At 34.8% G+C, this 17,763-nt stretch overlaps 5 protein-coding genes across 5 annotated transcripts; 2 read left to right on the top strand and 3 right to left on the bottom strand.

Annotated features, from left to right (window-relative positions):
* Window positions 1–472: 472 nt before the first annotated feature.
* Window positions 473–1,527, bottom strand: GL218_07395 (Ribonuclease H1; the record flags this gene model as incomplete). The annotated part of the gene is made up of 2 exons (XM_033584148.1): window positions 473–1,022; window positions 1,103–1,527. The coding sequence occupies 2 exons, from the start codon at window positions 1,525–1,527 to the stop codon at window positions 473–475; spliced, it is 975 nt and encodes a 324-aa protein (XP_033432606.1).
* Window positions 1,528–7,504: 5,977 nt separating this feature from the next.
* On the bottom strand, window positions 7,505–8,662 carry GL218_07394 (putative carboxy-muconate cyclase protein; the record flags this gene model as incomplete). Its single annotated transcript, XM_033584147.1, has 1 exon — window positions 7,505–8,662. One exon carries the CDS (start codon window positions 8,660–8,662, stop codon window positions 7,505–7,507), a length of 1,158 nt encoding a protein of 385 aa, XP_033432607.1.
* Window positions 8,663–12,164: 3,502 nt separating this feature from the next.
* GL218_07393 (uncharacterized protein) lies at window positions 12,165–13,667 on the top strand (the record flags this gene model as incomplete). Its single annotated transcript, XM_033584146.1, has 1 exon — window positions 12,165–13,667. One exon carries the CDS (start codon window positions 12,165–12,167, stop codon window positions 13,665–13,667), a length of 1,503 nt encoding a protein of 500 aa, XP_033432605.1.
* A 735-nt stretch (window positions 13,668–14,402) lies between these two features.
* GL218_07392 (Fumarylacetoacetase) lies at window positions 14,403–15,750 on the top strand (the record flags this gene model as incomplete). The annotated part of the gene is made up of 2 exons (XM_033584145.1): window positions 14,403–15,357; window positions 15,410–15,750. The coding sequence occupies 2 exons, from the start codon at window positions 14,403–14,405 to the stop codon at window positions 15,748–15,750; spliced, it is 1,296 nt and encodes a 431-aa protein (XP_033432486.1).
* Window positions 15,751–17,284: 1,534 nt separating this feature from the next.
* GL218_07391 (uncharacterized protein) lies at window positions 17,285–17,717 on the bottom strand (the record flags this gene model as incomplete). Its single annotated transcript, XM_033584144.1, has 3 exons — window positions 17,285–17,424; window positions 17,484–17,641; window positions 17,701–17,717. The coding sequence occupies 3 exons, from the start codon at window positions 17,715–17,717 to the stop codon at window positions 17,285–17,287; spliced, it is 315 nt and encodes a 104-aa protein (XP_033432604.1).
* Between the last annotated feature and the right edge of the window lie 46 nt (window positions 17,718–17,763).

The following is a 17,763-nucleotide window of genomic DNA, read 5'->3' as shown; positions in this document are numbered from 1 at the left end:
TTTACATTATTTTTATTATGTCAGGTTAAGGTACGTTAGTTGTTGGTGAAACTGGGCAGTGAGCTAATCAAAAGGCTACCTTCATGTAGATAATTAAAAGATAACAACAACCTTGAGGTCATCTATTCCATGTAGATTAATTCTATACCTGAGCTTCGGCGGGGTCGGATGTAACCTCTAGACTGATAACAGATAAAACCTCGGAGACCTCCTCCCGATAAAGTGCTACCTATTATTCGTATAAGTCAATCCTTCGCATCTATTTTTAGTCTTGGCCCTATTCGTGTTAAATTGAACAGTTGATTGGTAAAGAGGCTAAGTTGAACCTTACCTAAGGTAAACCTTGTAAGCTAGAAATACAAGGATATGACACTTTTAAACCTCAATTAGTTATATCTTTAACTCTATAGTAATACAACGTGGGTATATTTAGGAGGTCCCTATCCGTGGTCCAAGACCAAAAGTATCCTACTTAAAAAGGAAGACCTATGAAATGACACCACTGGTTAAGCGCCTCATTCTCTGAAGCAGCCTTCTTCGCAGCCTCATCCGCGGTATTGTTCCAATCTCTTGGGATTCTCCAGAATTTGATAGAGAGACCTTCCTCCTTCCATCTCTCAAATTCACCCAGGAGCAATTCCCACATGTCTTTATTCTTGACTTCCGCACCTGTGTTCGTCTTCCAACCCTTTCTAGTCCATGTTTTCGCCCACTTTGTAGATCCTTCAACCACATATTCCGAGTCAGTAGCGATGACCATGGTAGTAAAGCCTTCACCAGGCCAGTATCGAAGGCGCAAAGCTGCAATAACAGCACGAAGCTCGGCCCTGTTGCTGCTTTGAATGCCCTCGTCACCAAAAGGTCCCTTTTGCTCTAACCTGCCAGATGCAATTAACGGCTTGCCCGTGAATCCCGGTCCATAGACGACCGCCCAGCCGGCTTTGGGGTTTGGCTGGCCATTATTCAAGCAGGCGCCGTCAGTGAAAATGAGAACAGTTTGGGGGTCATCACGGTGGATGTATCTAACAATGCATATCAGCGAGCTTGTACTTGATGACAGTCCATCCCAAGGCGGACATATTTTTCCATGCTTTTCCCTTACCTAATCTGTCTAAAATAAGTTGCCTGGCCGCGAAACAGCTCCAATGGCATGATGGAAGTCGTCGGTGGAGTGAACTTCTCAGGGATGACCTGGCCGGTGCCTCTTCTCATTTCCTCGCCAAAGAGACGTGGTGGATCAGCATCGCCATCCTCGTTAATCGGGGCGTCTTTCATAGGGCTGTCTTCATCTTCGTCTTCATCTTCATCGCCATCGTCATCGTCATCGTCATCATCATCGTAGTCTTCATCTTCATCCGAAGAACCGCTCATGAAGCTGTAATCTGTGCAGCATTTTCCACAAACGACAAGACCATGTGGACCACAAACGAGTCGGCCATTAGGCAACTCACAGGGGCCCTCCTCATCATCGCTACTGGATGGACCAAGTGGGTATAAACCCTGAGCGAGGTACCATCCGAGAGGCATTTTTGCTAAGTTACGGTGGATAAAAAGAGAGCGAAGAATTAAACGTTGCCAGGCACATACCTAACATATGTAGGAGATGGAAGCTTGAAGGTGCATGCAAACGCCAGGTGCAAACGCCAATAGTCATGCACGGACTGCCGGCTGGCAACATAAGTTAAGTCAGGTTATCCTTGAAAGAACTTGGATTTCCTAATGTAACGATATGGCCTTAGTTTGAAGTTAAACAACGTCAATGTACAGGTTTAGGGAGCCTTATATTGATTCCAAGTGATACTATAACTACCTTCTACCCAAGGTCCTCAAGCTTCCTTATATGGTATCTATCGTCAGTACCTAATGGGATCTTAGAAGGAGTGTTACCACGTGGCACCCCAGTCAGTCTAAATGTTGGTAACTGTTGGTCCGTGCACCAGCCATGCATCCTAATGGGTCTACTCTTCAGGCCACAAGAGGTGTGAGATGTACCTAAGTACATCTTAATACGTGACCTTCGGTTACGTATCATTTAAATATTTATCATAAATAAATATTTATAAAAAAAAATAATAATTATATTATTAGATTTTATTTAATTAATTATTTATTATTTAATAATTAAAAGTTTTATTTGTTTAGCGTTATTAAAGAAGAATTTTAAAAAATAAGAAAAATATTAAGCCTTTACTTTTTCTTTCTTTATTTATGATATATAATAAACGCCATAATAGATAAGATTATAATAAAATTATTAAATTTAAATTAATAGGAATATTAGGATATAGCGTTTAAAACCAAAATAATTAATGTTAATATTTGGTATAAAATGGACCTTTAAAAAGGTGATATTTGATAGAATTTTCGAAATTAATGGTTAATAAAATTAGTTAAATTTATTTTATTAGATTATAAAATATAAAAACCTTATTTAAAAAATTAAAAAAATAAAGAAGAAATAAATAATATTTAGTAAATAGCAAATGGGATAGGTTTAATTTAGGTTTAATAAAATATATTTAATTTGGATTTTAATATATATAAAGAAGATATAAAAAATTATAATATTAAATAAATAATTATTAAAAAAATAAAGATTTAAATGTAGTAAATAATTTCACCTTATTATTTTTAAGTTATCTATTATTTTATATTAATATTTATAAAATGATATATTTTATTAAAAAAATATATGGGTATAATAGATGCTTAATTTAAAGTATAGGTTAAAAAGGTATATAAAAACGTTATAGTAATCTTATAAAAACCTTTTAAAAATTAGAATGTTTGGATTTTAAAATAGGAAAAGATTATGGAAAAGGTCAAAAGTAAAGATTTATTTTTAGTAGAATATAGTATAAAATGGTTTAAAAATCTATTATTAGTATTAAAATATATTTTATTGGATTAAATAAATATTTTTTTAATCGCTAATATATAAAATATAAATAATAATATATTATTTTTTTAAGTAATTACGTTATTTTTATAAACGAAGGTTAAAATTATAAATATATAAGGAAGATTAATTGGAAAAGGAATATTTAAACTTATATTAAATAGTAAAGAAATTAATTAAAAAAAAAGATTTAAAAATTCTTTTAAGAATGGTAAAAAAAAAAGTAGAAAGGGTAATTTTTATAGTTTTAATAAAAGAAATAAAGATTTAAATCTATTAAGAATATCTAAAATAATAATAATATATAAAATATATTTTAAAATTTATTAATTTAATAAATATTAGTATGTATTTAAAGAAATTAAATTGTAATAGTTTAATTTAAAAGAAAATTAATATATGTAAAATTATAAAAATAATTTATAAATTAATCTTAGCCTTTAAAATAAAGTAAATAGAATAAAAAAAAAGTTTAAAAAAGAAATTAACGAAAAATAATTTTTTTAAAGTTAATTAAAACGTTAAATAGGTTTTATATTAAAGATATTTATAGTTTTTATAATAAATTTAATATTTTAAATTATATTTATAATTTTTTATTATTTTTTTATTTATTTTGCAATTTTTAATTCTGATAGTATTGTATATATTTTTAATAAGAAATTTTATTTTTATAATTTTAAAAAAATATAAAATAAAAATGGAGTAATAGTTAGAAATAATTTTATTTTTATTAAAAATTATAATAATATTAATATAAAGATTAAAAGATTAAAAGAAAATTATTTTTTTTAATTTTAAAATATAGTTTATTATAAAAGTTTTATTTATAATTTTATTTTTTTAAAAATATTATAACGCCAAGGCTACTAATAAAATAATAAAAATTAAAGAATTTTTATTTATAAGGTAAATAATTTTATTTTATATAAGGTAGTGGATAAATATAATTAGTTTATAGTAAAAGATATATTTTATAAAATAATAAAAGGTTTTTTTTATATATATATTTAATAAATTTCTTTTCGTATAAAATAGTTTACCAAATAAAATAATATATATAAATAGTATCTTAAAATAGAATATTTAGGTCCTTATACCTTAAAATATATGGTAAATTGTTTAAAAGGAGTTAAAATTATTGGTTTAATTATTGTATAATGTAACGTATATAATATATTTAAAATTAAATAATTTATTTAATATAAACCGAAACGGTTAGAAGAAATCTTTAATCTACGCCTTACCGTAGATTTTCATCTTTTAAAAAAAAAATATAAAAATTATAAAAATATTATATTAATAATTAATTAATAAATAAAATATATTTAAAATTATTATTTCTATAATTAATTTATATAATTTATTATTAGATATTTTAAATATTTATTAAGTATATTTAAAAGGTAATATAATTTAAAACCTAAAATAATAAAGTATAATAATAAGTTTATATTAAATAAACTATAGGTATAAAAATTTTTTTAATAAATATATATTAAGATAGAGTCTTTTATACCTTATATATAAAAATAAAACGGTATAATTAAATGTTTAGGGGGTATAATTAAGATTAAGGCATACGTTATAAAAAACAATATAAAATTGTTAATTTTTTTATGGCCAAAAATTTATAAGTTTGTTATTTATTTATATAATCGTATATTTAAATATATATATAATTAAAAATCATTATATAAAAGATTTTATATTTTTATTGTATAAAAAGATAATAGTTTTGTTTTTAATTGTAAACTTTAATTTATATATTTTTATGTTTTTAAATATAAGGTGTATGTAATAATTAAAGAAGTTTAATTAAAAAAAAAGAAATTTTAAAAATTAAATTTTAAAATTTAAATAGATTATTTAATAAATTATTTATCTATAAATATCTATCACATTTAGAATCCAAAAATTAATAAAATTATTTTTACGCGTAATATAATTTTTAATAAAAATAGTACTTTTATAGGGAATATAAATAATTTTTAAAATAATTTATTATAAATCTTAAATAAAGAATATAAAGTTTTTTTATAATAGATTTAAAAAAATAAATCTAATATAAAAAATATATATGGTTTATTTAATTTATAAAAAAAAGATAATAATTATAAGATTTACGTAAAAAATAAATATATTTTTAAAAATTATTTTTAAAAAAAAGAAAATAAAAATTTTTAAAAAATATAAAGTAATAAGATGGTTAAAAATAATAGTTATAATTAATAATTAAAAGTTAGGTTTAATTAATTATGGTATATTAAGGTATATTTTAAATTGTTATTAATTTTTAGACCGTTATTTTTTACAAATTTTTTATACGAAATTATTTAAAGTGTTATATATATTAAGGCGGTAAAATTAAGAGAAATAAATAATTTTTTAATTGTATAATCTAAAATTTAGTATATTATATTTAATGTTGGTTATTTAAAAAGATATATAGGCTAGGTTAAAAATAAACTTATAAATAAAGTAAAGTTTAAAAAATTATTAAAAAATTTGAAATTTATTTATAAAAAAGATTTTTTAGTTTTTTTTAAGTATTATAAAGATATAAAAGACTATTTAATGGTTGAGTTTTAAAATAAGGTAAAGAAAGATTATTTAAATAGTTATAAGGTTATTTAAATATAAATAAAGATATTTTCTTAAGACTTTAAATATAAAAGGAAAAAAATATTAAATTATATATAGATATATATATATAAGATTAATAAATATAGCTGGTTTATTAAATATAAAATAAAATTAGTAGTTAAAGATAATTAGTAGCAAAAAATAAATATTAAAGAAATATATATATTAATATTAGCTATTAGATTTTTCTAAATATTTATGGTTATAATAGTATATTTTAATTTAAAATTTAAATAATTTAATATTGTTAATATATTTATAAATGTAAAAATATAGGGAAATATATTTATAAAAATGTTATTAAGGTTTAAAAAGCTTAATATATTTTTAAAAGTGGAAAAAGCGATTTATAGTATAAAAAAATCTCCGAGTTTTTAGTATGATGAATTTATAAATATTTTAAAAAAGCTAGGTTTTATAGTAATATTTTATAAATTTTGTATTTATTATAAAAGTGGTATAATATTATTTTTTTATATAAATAATTTTATTTTAGTATATAGGAAGGATAATAAAGCTGTAGTAATATTTTTTATAATGTAATTTAAGAAATATTATAGTATAATAAGAGGGAAGGATTTTTAATAATATTTAAATATTGCTGTTTTTAGAAATTGCGTTAAGTGTATAATATGGTTTTTATAGTTAAATTATTTAGATAAGATTAGTAGATTATTGGGAAAAGATATTAAAATAGCTTTAAATTATTTTATAATTAAGGAAAAATTATTATTATTTAAGGAAATAGCAATTTTAGTATTTATTTATTTATATTAAAAAAAAGGTTGGTTTAATTTTATATATAATAATAGTGATAAAAATAGATATAACTTTTATATATTTTTAATTAATATAATTTTTGTTAAATTTAAGATTAAAGTATTATAAAATAGTAAATTATATTATTAAATATTTTTATTATATAAAAATATTAGGATTATAGATAGGAAAAAAAGATTTTTTTAAAGTAGTAAGTAATGTATTTTTTACGGATAATATATTAAACCGTAAAAGTTTGTAAATATATATAATGAAATTATTTAGTGGCGTTATTGGTTGGTAAATTAATAAATAAAATACGGTAATTACGTTAATAATAGAAGTTAAGTTGTTAATATTATTATAAATAGTAAAAGAAGTTATGTTTATATTAAAATTAATTAAAAAATTGGGAATATTTTTAGATAATTTAATTATTATTATTAATTGTAATAATTATTAGATAATATAGTTAATTTAAAAAAATATTAATAAATTATAGATTAAGTTAAGATATATAAATATTTATAATTATTGGTTACGCTAAAAAATATAGAAAGATATAATTTAAATAAAATATATGCTATTAAAAGATATAATAGTAGATGGTTTAATAAAGGTATTTATAAATGTATTTTTTAATATATTTAAAAATTAAGTAAAATTGGTAAATATTAAGGATAGGTTAAATAGGAAAGTTTTAAAAGATTTAATATAAGATATTAAATAAGATTTTTAGGATATAGATTAACTTGCCGGTTGCGTTTAAAGGGGTATGTAAGATGTACCTAAGTATATTTTAATACGTAACCTTTAGTTACGTGTTATCTAAATATTTATTATAAATGAGTATTTATAAAAAAAAATAATAATTATATTATTAGATTTTATTTAATCAATCATCTATTATCCAATAAGAGGCCTGGCTTATAACTTTGTATGTTTTGGGTTGATTACTTGAATTGAGTAGCTCTAAATCCTTACATATTGGGCATTCGGAATCACCTTCTAAGAATAATCTTTTATTACTCTATATTACACAAAAAAAAAGGGAAGTATTTTTATAACCAAAGAGCAATTCCCTTGTATCATAAATAGCACAACCTCAGAAACTACTTTACTCAGGGATTAGCTCAGGTACCTCCTATTCACCATTCTTTCCTTTGATTGGTCTATCTTGCAAACCTGCTGGTATTTGGACTAAAGCTCACGAACGAACTGAACGCCTCTTAGTAACTGCATTGAAGCTCCGTGGGGAACAAGAAGATCATTTGGAAACGTTGCGACGGGGTTCGGGTCCAGTCTCCCTGTCGCTGGGTTTCGCCGGAATGCGACAAGTCCCGACTCGCCAGCCTCGTTAGCCACGAATGCAAACCCTTGGTCGTCATCTCCGCTTAGACTAACCATGCGCGGCTGTATGCCGCGCGTGGGTATGCTGTGGACATAAGTAAGCCCTACCTGACCTCCCTCTTCGCTGAGTATAAATTGCGTGATGTGGCCTGTATCCTCTCCTGGGAATCGATTCCAGAGGTAAACATCACGCTGGTTCTTGGCGACTTCGAGTCCTGTGAACATCGACATGATTAACTCACCTGAGTCCCATCTTCTGCCGGCGTGTCCCCAGTGGACAGTAGTGAACCGGATTATTTCATCGGTGTAATCCATTCGCATTAACGCGATCGCAGTAGAGAGGCCCCCTGCCACCACCAAGTAGTGCGTTCCTCTATGTGTTATACAAGCGATGCACTGCGGTGAGATTGTGTTGGGCACGGCGGTAATGCTCGTGATCTCGTACTTGTCATCCAGGGTGTCCATGACATGTAACGAATTAGTACCAGGATTCGGTATAATAAAAAAACGACCAGTTGGATCGAGGATGGCTTGACGTGGCCCTGGCTTACGTTGAAGTGGCCACTGGTAGCCATTTTCAGTTCTAGTCCGGATACTCTTTTTTAAAACAGGGAGATGATCCTTTTCTGAGATGTCCCAGACATCGATTTTGCCGGATGTGTAGCAAGACTCAACAATACGAGTCTTGTCGGCGTTGAACGCCATGTGAACGCCCCCAAGTGAGCCTTGGGCATTGCCAACGAACGAAAGCTTTTCAAAGCCTATATCGTCAGGTGTAATGGGAGCGTTAGGCGTCAGCTTAAACATGCTAGTCTCCGTATTTCCCTCGTTTACGACGTAAAGCAAGTTAGGCTCTTTGAACAATGCTGAGCTAGGCAACCATCTCGGGATTATGACTCTGGAAGCTATAGAAAACTGGGTGCCGTTGAAATCAACAAGTATGATCTGATTTAGATTGCCGACAATTAGCTTTCCCAGCGGCGGCGGCGGGTAACCTTGGTAAGCCATGATTCTCGATTTAGAATTTGTGTTTGCTTTCGAAGTAATCAGGTCGATGATATAAAATGTAGAACACAATAAGCGATAGGTATATGGCTTTCTAACTAGTACTCATCGATGATAAGATTGGGGATGGAGATGAATATATAGGCGTTCAATTCAAGTAGATACAGCCGAACTGTTAAGTAACAGCAGAAGTATATTTGTTGTAGTGGAACAATATTACTTGGGAGTAAGCTAATGTTCAAAAAGTAGTTGATTGTTCCTCAATGATATAGTTTGTTCATAAACAGTATTTCAACACTAAGTAATTAGGTACTTAGGTAGGCATCTCCTACAAATGTTTTAGTCCTTCAGTTGCATAGGGTTCTTTTTATAGATTTGCTCTCTAGTAGAAGTCTTTATCACGTCGTCGAAAACATGATAAGGTTTAATATTAATTTTGCTACAGTCCTACCAACCCCCCCCCCCCCTCAAACGTCTTCTAGTAAGTATTTGACTACCAATTTATCTTCTTTTAGGAATGTTAAGCGTCAGGCTATAAAAGCTTAAGGGCCCTTAAATTATTCCCTTTATATCATGAAATAGGGATTATAATTGCAGGGAGTATCGAGTAACTTTAAAATAAGTGTAAGAAGAGACGAAGACGTTCAAACTTAAGATATTAGTAGGAGGAACACCTATAACTTTGTCACTATAGTATCAGAAAAGATATTTTTATGCTTTGTTATCTTAGAGGAACAATTTCCAATACATGATAAGGAAAGAACATGCTGTTATGGAATCCAAGTTTAGCTGATATAGGAGACCCCTTTTTCAACCAGAACAAAGGGAAAACAAAGAAATTAAGTACAGTGCAGTAAACCTATATGTTCTACGAGAATAGGTATCTAATCATCTACAACAGCCAGTGACGAAATGCTGATATTACAAACGCCTGATAAGTAGAACTTATCTTATTCGCTTATATGACAGCCTGCCTGACTGAAACTCGGGAGGGAGAGCCAATCAAATGCAATACTTCACCCTCGAGGGTACCCTCCTTGTACCTAGAGTAGCCACGGGCTGTGTGCTTATGACATTCCGTAAGACCTCACTCACATCTAGTTGTTTGTGCCGCTTCGCCATCAGCCTCGTGCTTACCTAGGTACTTTTAGACTTCACACAATACTCGGCTAGCTACCTTGGACATCTCTTGAAATATTACTTCAGCTATCAACTTCGTACTAGATGGCTTTTACATTTCAGTCCAGTTCACAAGTTACTACCAGTGGTTCAAGAAGTCGTCCAGCTTCCTCAACAGCGTTGAATCTCTTCGCCGCCATGCATGTAGATGGTCTAGAAATTTACAGTGCTTCTCAATTAGGGCTACTAGGTTCCAAAATACAAATATCAGGGGTTGGTGGTAGTGCTGCCGTAGAAGTTGGGCGCCTGGCAGATAAACAGCTCGTGGTAGTAAAACGCAGTCGTGTGCGCCCCGAACTTCATTCAACTTCTCTATCATCGACTGCCTTTGACAGACATTTCGATCAGCTTCTGATCGAGCTACGAATCCTTGGAAATAGTAAGATACGAAAGAGCCCCAATGTTGTTGACGTTCTCGGTATTTGTATGGACGAATTCAATGGCGCGCCCGCACTTGATCTGGTCTTCGAATACTCGACACTTGGTTCTCTGAAGTCATTTCTCATATCTAACAGGTCAAACGTATCAATCTCTCAACGTATAGATTTAATTATGCAGATTGCGCGGGGCCTTATGGTGTTCCACGGCTTAAATGTTAGCCATGGCGATGTCAAATCACAGAATATTCTCATCTTTCCCATAGAAAATGCTACAGACAAATGGCTTGCCAAGATTTCAGATTGCGGAGAGTCGTTGATCGCTCCTCAAGAAGATCATCTTGCCAGGCTAGAACCTCGAATAGGTACCCATTTACTGAACACCCCGGAGATTAGAAAGGTGGGTTGTCTCAAGGATGGATTGATCACGATTGAAGGCGCCATACTCACCGACATATTTTCCTTCGGGCTCCTTGCTTGGGAAGTTTGTAGGGGAGGCGAGTCTTTCTTCGATCCTGCTTGGGTTAGGCCAGATACGACGAATATGGATATTGACTCGATGCAGGAGTTCCTCAATAACCTACCCTATAATCGGCTTCAAACTTATAGTCTAGAATATCTTGACAGCCTCAATCTTGATGAAGTTTTCCACAGCCCTATCTACGAAATACTACGAGGGGCAATACAGGACGATGCAAAACGTAAAAACCAATGTCTAAATTGCTTGAGATCCTTCAAGAACCAGATAGTTCAGAGTGAGTGAAATGTCTAGCTAAAAGCTTACTCTCTACTAAACCCAAATTACAGAAATATTCTTGGGATGCCTAACAGTCCTTCCTCCGAAAGCCTCGATGGCATCCTGGGAGACCTGTTCGGCGACTCACTATCAGCCTAGACTACGAATCACTCATTATATGATGTACGTGTATTGAAACAGTCCTGATTATCAGCGTTAAGTCGTTATTACAGTTACTCTGGTACAAGAGAATCCGAGGTGTAGATGTCATCGAAACCCTACCACAAGTTCTTCGTCGGTCCATTGTTTCAGAATTAAAAGCCTTGGCTACAAGTGAGGAATTGCCCCAGCATCTCAGGGCCCACGCTGCTATGCCTGTATTAAAATGTTACACCGTGGGCTTTTCTGGACAGCATAACTCTGAAGAAGTCCTAACCTGGCTTAATATTGCGTCTTCTCTGGGCGAAAGAAAAGCCAGCATGTGGTATCACCGCGTTTGCGAAACTTTTGGTGTGAATCATCTTACTAAGGGGGGTTATAATGTCGAGTTTACCTCCTTATCAAAAAAGAAATAAAAATAAAAAATACGTATCTCAGTAATCCGGTACCTCCGCCTAATTTCCTAACATTGCCTCCTGGCCTCCAGCTAATCAAAACACGAAGCCACGTACTTCTAAATGCCTACCTAGGTAGTATATAGCTTAGGTGTTATTACGATGCGCGGAGAACTTCAAACAGCACCCACAAATTATTCTTAGGCGCCCTCAGTATGAAACTATGAACTTGTTGTCGCCAAACTATCACCACTCCATTGTATATAGACAATGGAGCAAAAGGCGGGCCTGTCACTTTAATTAGGTATAAACAGTATGTTGGCAGATGAACATAAAGGATTGTATGGTTTGATACGAGGGATGCCAATTTTCTTTATGCAAGAATGGCCCATAGGTAAGCCCAGTCTACCACCCTATAAATAAAGCCTGAAGAAGCTAGCATGCGCCTAGTATTGTTACTCATGCCAACCAATTCTATTCCGAGTTGAATATTTGAACAATATTTATTGTCATTGAGCCGCCACTACAAGCGTGCAACGACATTTTTATCAGCTTGAAAGACATAGAATTGAGCCAAGAACCTACCATCTACGTTTAAATACAAAGTAGCCTTCCATAACTCAAATTTAGCAACTCTAAGAACAGAGAAGATAATCGCCATGTCGACAAGCGAGGAATGGCCTCGTGCCCGAGCTCGTACTTTCGGTGTCGAGTTGGAGTTTATAGTTGTATGGATATGGGATGATGAGCTGGACCCTCATCCAGATTTAGCAAGCGATTTACCCCCTATTCTTAAGCTCCCAAGTCATCTTCGTGAGTCTGGCGTTTCTAAAATATCAATAGATAACGCGGTTTATGATCGGATTTACGATGTTCTAGCTGACCATGGCCTACCGACTCATCGATCAGCAGCCCACCGTGCTGAAGACGAATTTCGTGTCTGGAGGCTTAAGCTGGATACTAGTATTAATCTCGAGGGGGATGTTAAATGGACTGGTATCGAAATGACATCTCCCGCAGAGAGCGCTTTGCCTGTGGCATTCAGCGCAATCCGTTATGCCGTGGATCTAATTAGGTCCACGTACCGAACGGCTGTTAATGGTAGCTGCGGGTTTCACGTTCACGTCGGTGACGGGAGAGAACAAATGCCATTGGAGCATGTAAAGCGAGTTGCTTCGCTGTTCTGGGCTGTTGACCCCGTTGTTGCTCTGCTGCACCCACCGCAAAGGAGGATAAGCTTTTATTCACAAAGCATTCGCGATCGAAGTCCTCTTGCTCGAGGAAATAAGATAGCCGATGTACTGACCGACGCCGTCCATCAGGAAGAGCATAATTGTGAACTATATATCGGACGCGGGATGAGACACGGGGAGCACCCTATATCCTGGAGGATAAAATATCAGCGTGACGAACATGTAGAGGCCTTTGAAGAAACTCGGAAGCCGGATTGCTTCCAGCCATTTTTCTGCAAGGATACCAGGGGTCTCCCGGTAGGTATATTAACATCTATCGAGACAGAGCCGGCTCCAAAGCTTCACAAATCAGAAACCGAGACTCGCATTAAGAAGGTAATAAAAACAACCAATGATTCCAAAGCTAACCCCTTCATCAAGCCGTATTCGCCAATACATAAGCGTTTTACTCCACGATTTGTAAGCGGCGAACCCCTACCCGATGTTAGATACAAGAACATAGACCTCGACGAGAAGGCTAAAACTGATATTGGCGTCTTCGCCGGCGTCAATGAAATATTTGCCTGTCACAGCTCGTGCGTAATACTGTTCCTACTGGAAACTGAGGAAAGATCCAACTATAATCTTTTTAGGTATAAGTGTTACAACCTCATAGATCCTGGGAATGTCGCGCCAACGATCGAGTTTCGAGAAGCTACGGGTACGTTGTCTGGTGAATGGGTAGAAATATGGGCTAGAATCTGCGTAGGTCTCACGAATTTTGCTATCCACGCACCGGTGGAAAATTACCTTTCCGTGCTCAATAACCTAGAACTCGCTGCGTCTGGTGAAGCTCCGTACGACGTGGTCGACCTATTGGACGAAATTGGGCTATTTGCAGAAGCCGCATTTGCGGAGAAGAGGTTAATGAAGTATAAGGATGAATGGGATTTGCACTACGCCCCTGAGGGAGAAAATAAACCACTATAAGGGTTTTAAGCAAGCACTAGATTACATGTATCATTGGCGTTTATTAGTATTTAGGTACCTAATATATAATTATTCGGCTAAACTTTTGACATTAGTGTTGGGTTTGAAGTAATGAGATGAATCTTTTAACATAATTTCAGTAAAACAGAGAGTTACTATCTTACGATACTAAGTTATAGTATAGTTAGAGACGAGCAATTAAGCCGGTTGCTATTCAAGATCATAATATTGAATATGAACCCAGTCGTTCTCAAATCTATATATCCCCCTTTTCATTGATTTATTTACGCCGGCCATCCGAATAAGCGGGTAAAGCCGGGGAGACCACAAACGCATTAAAGATTAGTAACAATTATGCGTAACTATTTTATACAGTCTATGTTGCATTGGTGACCCATGTTTTCTTTAAACATCCAGCCCTAACCGCCTTGCTAGTTTCTTATTAGTCGCATGTACGGCCGGAGGTGTATGTTTTTCTATTCAATATGCCGACTATCTCTATACGCCGGCTTTTATCGGGATTTTCGGTATTGTGATACCCACTCATCCACTCAAGTATGCGTATAAACGACTCCGAGCAGCATCTTAATACTAATAATAATTACCTACGTAGCTTCATTTATAGCCTCTTGGCAATAAGTTAATATACACGACTTCACATCATCAATACAATTCACATACTATCTATTTCCTACTACCATTTGAAGTATAACGCTAGGAAATTAGAAATACATCATGACATCAACATGGGTTCCGGACGTATCTCCCGATAGTCCATTTTCGCTAGCTAATATCCCCTTCGGCATCATTAGCTCGCCGGCCAACCCCGCGCCGCATGTCGCTATCGCCATCGGATCACAAGTGCTTGATCTAAAGGTCTTGTCTGCATATCCGGACTTTGATGATATCTTCCCTGCATTGAAGAATTACCCCGGCATCTTCTCAAACTCCACACTAAACGAATTTGCAGCGCTGGGCCGACCGGTCCATCGAGAAGTCCGTAGGACTATTCAGGACCTCTTATCAACCGAGACATCAAGGCCGGAAATCTTAAAAGATAATTTGGGACTTCGACAAGATGCGGTACTTCCTCAGCAGAAAGTCAAGATGCATCTACCTATGAGTATTGGCGATTACACAGATTTCTATGCCGGATTCCACCATGCGTATTATGTTGGTGCCTTATTCCGCGGGCCTCAGGCGGCTCTACAGCCGAATTACACCCATCTCCCGGTCGGCTACCACGGGCGAGCTTCTAGTATTATTGTTTCAGGCACGCCGATTAAGCGACCCTTTGGCCAGATTATTACTGATCCAACGGCGGAGCCAAAACACCCTACTACAGCTCCCTCACGACGCCTAGATATTGAGTTAGAACTAGGATGCTTTATATCAATCCCAAATGAGATGGGTTCTCCGATCAAAGTCACCAACGCTGAAGATCACATTTTCGGATATGTATTGTTAAACGACTGGAGTGCACGCGACATTCAGACGTGGGAGTATGTTCCGTTGGGTCCCTTTAACGGGAAGAATTTCGCCACAACTATCAGCCCTTGGATTGTCCTAGCAGATGCTCTTGAGCCATTCCGGACTAAGCCGATTGACAACTGGACACCATTACAGGGTTACTTGAATGAAGGCAAAGAGGAGAATATATTCGGAATCGAGCTACAAGTTGATTTAGAGAGTATGTACTTTTACCAGAATGATGCCCGAGAATTGAATCTAACACAGCGCAGCACCACAGGGTGACTCGACGAGGATATGCACAACAAGTTCGAAATACCTCATATGGTCGTTTCCGCAGATGATTGCGCACCACACGCTAGGTGGCTGCCCGCTAAGAACGGGGGATCTTCTCGGCTCCGGGACGATAAGCGGGCCTTCTCAAGGCGAAAGGGGGAGCTTTTTAGAGCTAAGCGAGGGAGGAAGGAAAGATATCATGCTTCAAGGTATGGATGTCCGTCGATTCTTGAAGGATGGTGACAGGATTACTATTCAGGGGATCTGTGGAGAGCCAGGCCGGAGAGTCGGCTTTGGTGAGTGTACTGGTCAAATATTAGGAGCAACGCCACAATAATAGCCTCGTCATCGTAGCTAGATACAACTGTAATCTATATCTACAGAGTACTTAGTATCGGGAAAGAAATACTAAAAATATTGGGCTAAAAGGTATTCCTCGTAGTAGTATCGTACATCTACTTGGAGTCTACTGAATTGCATCGCCACATAGTATTAAATGAAAGATATACTTCATCCATTGGGTACCTAAACTATCAACACCTCGAATAATCAAAACGATTATCCTGTAATTATACGACACTTTCAATTATCTAAGTCATAGTGAGCGCGAATATTGTTTCGTCCTTAAACTTACATATGTTTAGCAATTGCCCTCTCAAGTTCAGCAACAGCGTCCATGAAATTTGTTAGCGCTGTTGTTGGTACATAACGCCTTTATATCATACATCGATGCGAGTAGATATATAAATGCCTAGTCATCTCAAATGTTTTTCAAATAGCTACTCTTCTCATAGCATCACTTTACTCTCTCGAAGTGCAAGCAATAACAAACCAATACAGAATTATCTTTATCTATTACATAACATCCTTAAATCATTATCACAATGGCTAGCAACCGAGCTCTCATACTCAAAAAAGAAGGCCAGGGGTATGGCATGGTCCGCAGTTATCTAGGGAGCGGCTACTTCAATGTCCAGGTTCTGGGCGTAGAGCAAAATAGTGTTCCATGCATCGTCATTGGGGTGCCTAGGGGTAACCTTCGCGTAGCAGCAGGCGATATTGTGCTTTTTGTCGATGATGAATCTACATATACGTCGGAGATTGTTGAGATCATTAAAATCTACGAAAGACATGAGGTTGAACAGCTAATTGTTCGTGGTGAGATAACTGGCCGTTTTGAGCTCGTTCCCGAAGAGTAAGTAGCCTATTGATATGAGGCTAGGCGAAGGATATTTTCTCCGCCAGAATGTTAGGCGGTTAGCTTAGTCCCTGTTATTTATATAAAAAGAAACAAAAAAAAAATAGGTAAAAAGTAGAAAATAGAAAAAAAAGGAGCAAACCTTCCAAAAAGGGGGGTTTGCAGATTTAAACATAAACAATGTAACCATGAGTTATCGTGACATAATTTTAATAATTGAGACTTGCCAGGGATTTGGATGTATTTCATATGACACTCGTAAGATATCGAGTTGTGTAGAAAGGCGCTGCATTATTAACCATGAGTTAACAAAATGGCCTAACAATCTCTCTTGTAGCTAATAAGCCTGTCACATAACACATCCTATGTTCGCAGTCACTACAATACATTCACATAACCAATAAAAGCAGCGAGAAATGAGATCTTCAAGTCGTGATATTATTATCAACTTCGCTATGCGGCGGCCAGCCAGCCCGCACAGCCTCGTGTTAAAGGCATCAGTGTTGGGACGACTTCATCTGTTATGCCTTGTTGCAATCCTTTGCAAAATGGGGTATCTTGTGTGTGCTCCAGCTCCAGCTTCGCTTCTCACAGTACTTTCTCACCGCTATGCTTTCCCTCCCGTAATCAGAACAGTTATTCGCGCTCTTATTATTATATGCATGCATTGCTCCTAGTAAAGACCGACGCAGATGTCACCGCGGACTCGTGCTGTCAGGTGGACTTCTGCTTCTAGGTCGAGCTTGATACCGACTAGGAGAGCAGCGGACTTCTGGTTGCCGTGCTCGTCGGTTGCACCCCTTAGAAGTTGGCCTGGGGAGTATGGGTTAGTGACGCCTATTGCTTTTGTATAGTGGATGCTTTAATCTTACCTGCTGGCTGGGCTAATCCTGCCGAGGTGGGGAGCTTAGGTAGAGCTGAAGCAGCTTGGGAAAGCTGGTTCTGAGGACGACGACCGCCACGAGCCTGGCCGTCTGATTCCGAGTCGCTGTTGTAAGCGACGTTGTTCTTCATGGGGATAGCGGAGGTACTGGGAAACACATGTTAGATCTGATATACCATCTCAAGAATAGGTATCGAGAGACTCACGTGCTAGTAGTGGCCATTTTGAATTAGTTAATAGGATTGATCAAAGGAGATCTCAAAAAATAG

This window comes from Daldinia childiae (assembly GCF_008694065.1).
Source record: "Daldinia childiae strain JS-1345 chromosome Unknown Scaffold9, whole genome shotgun sequence".
NCBI classification, from domain to species: Eukaryota; Fungi; Ascomycota; class Sordariomycetes; order Xylariales; family Hypoxylaceae; genus Daldinia; species Daldinia childiae.
The sequence above is the reverse complement of the archived record's forward strand: the minus strand, read 5'-3'. Positions and strand labels throughout refer to the sequence as shown.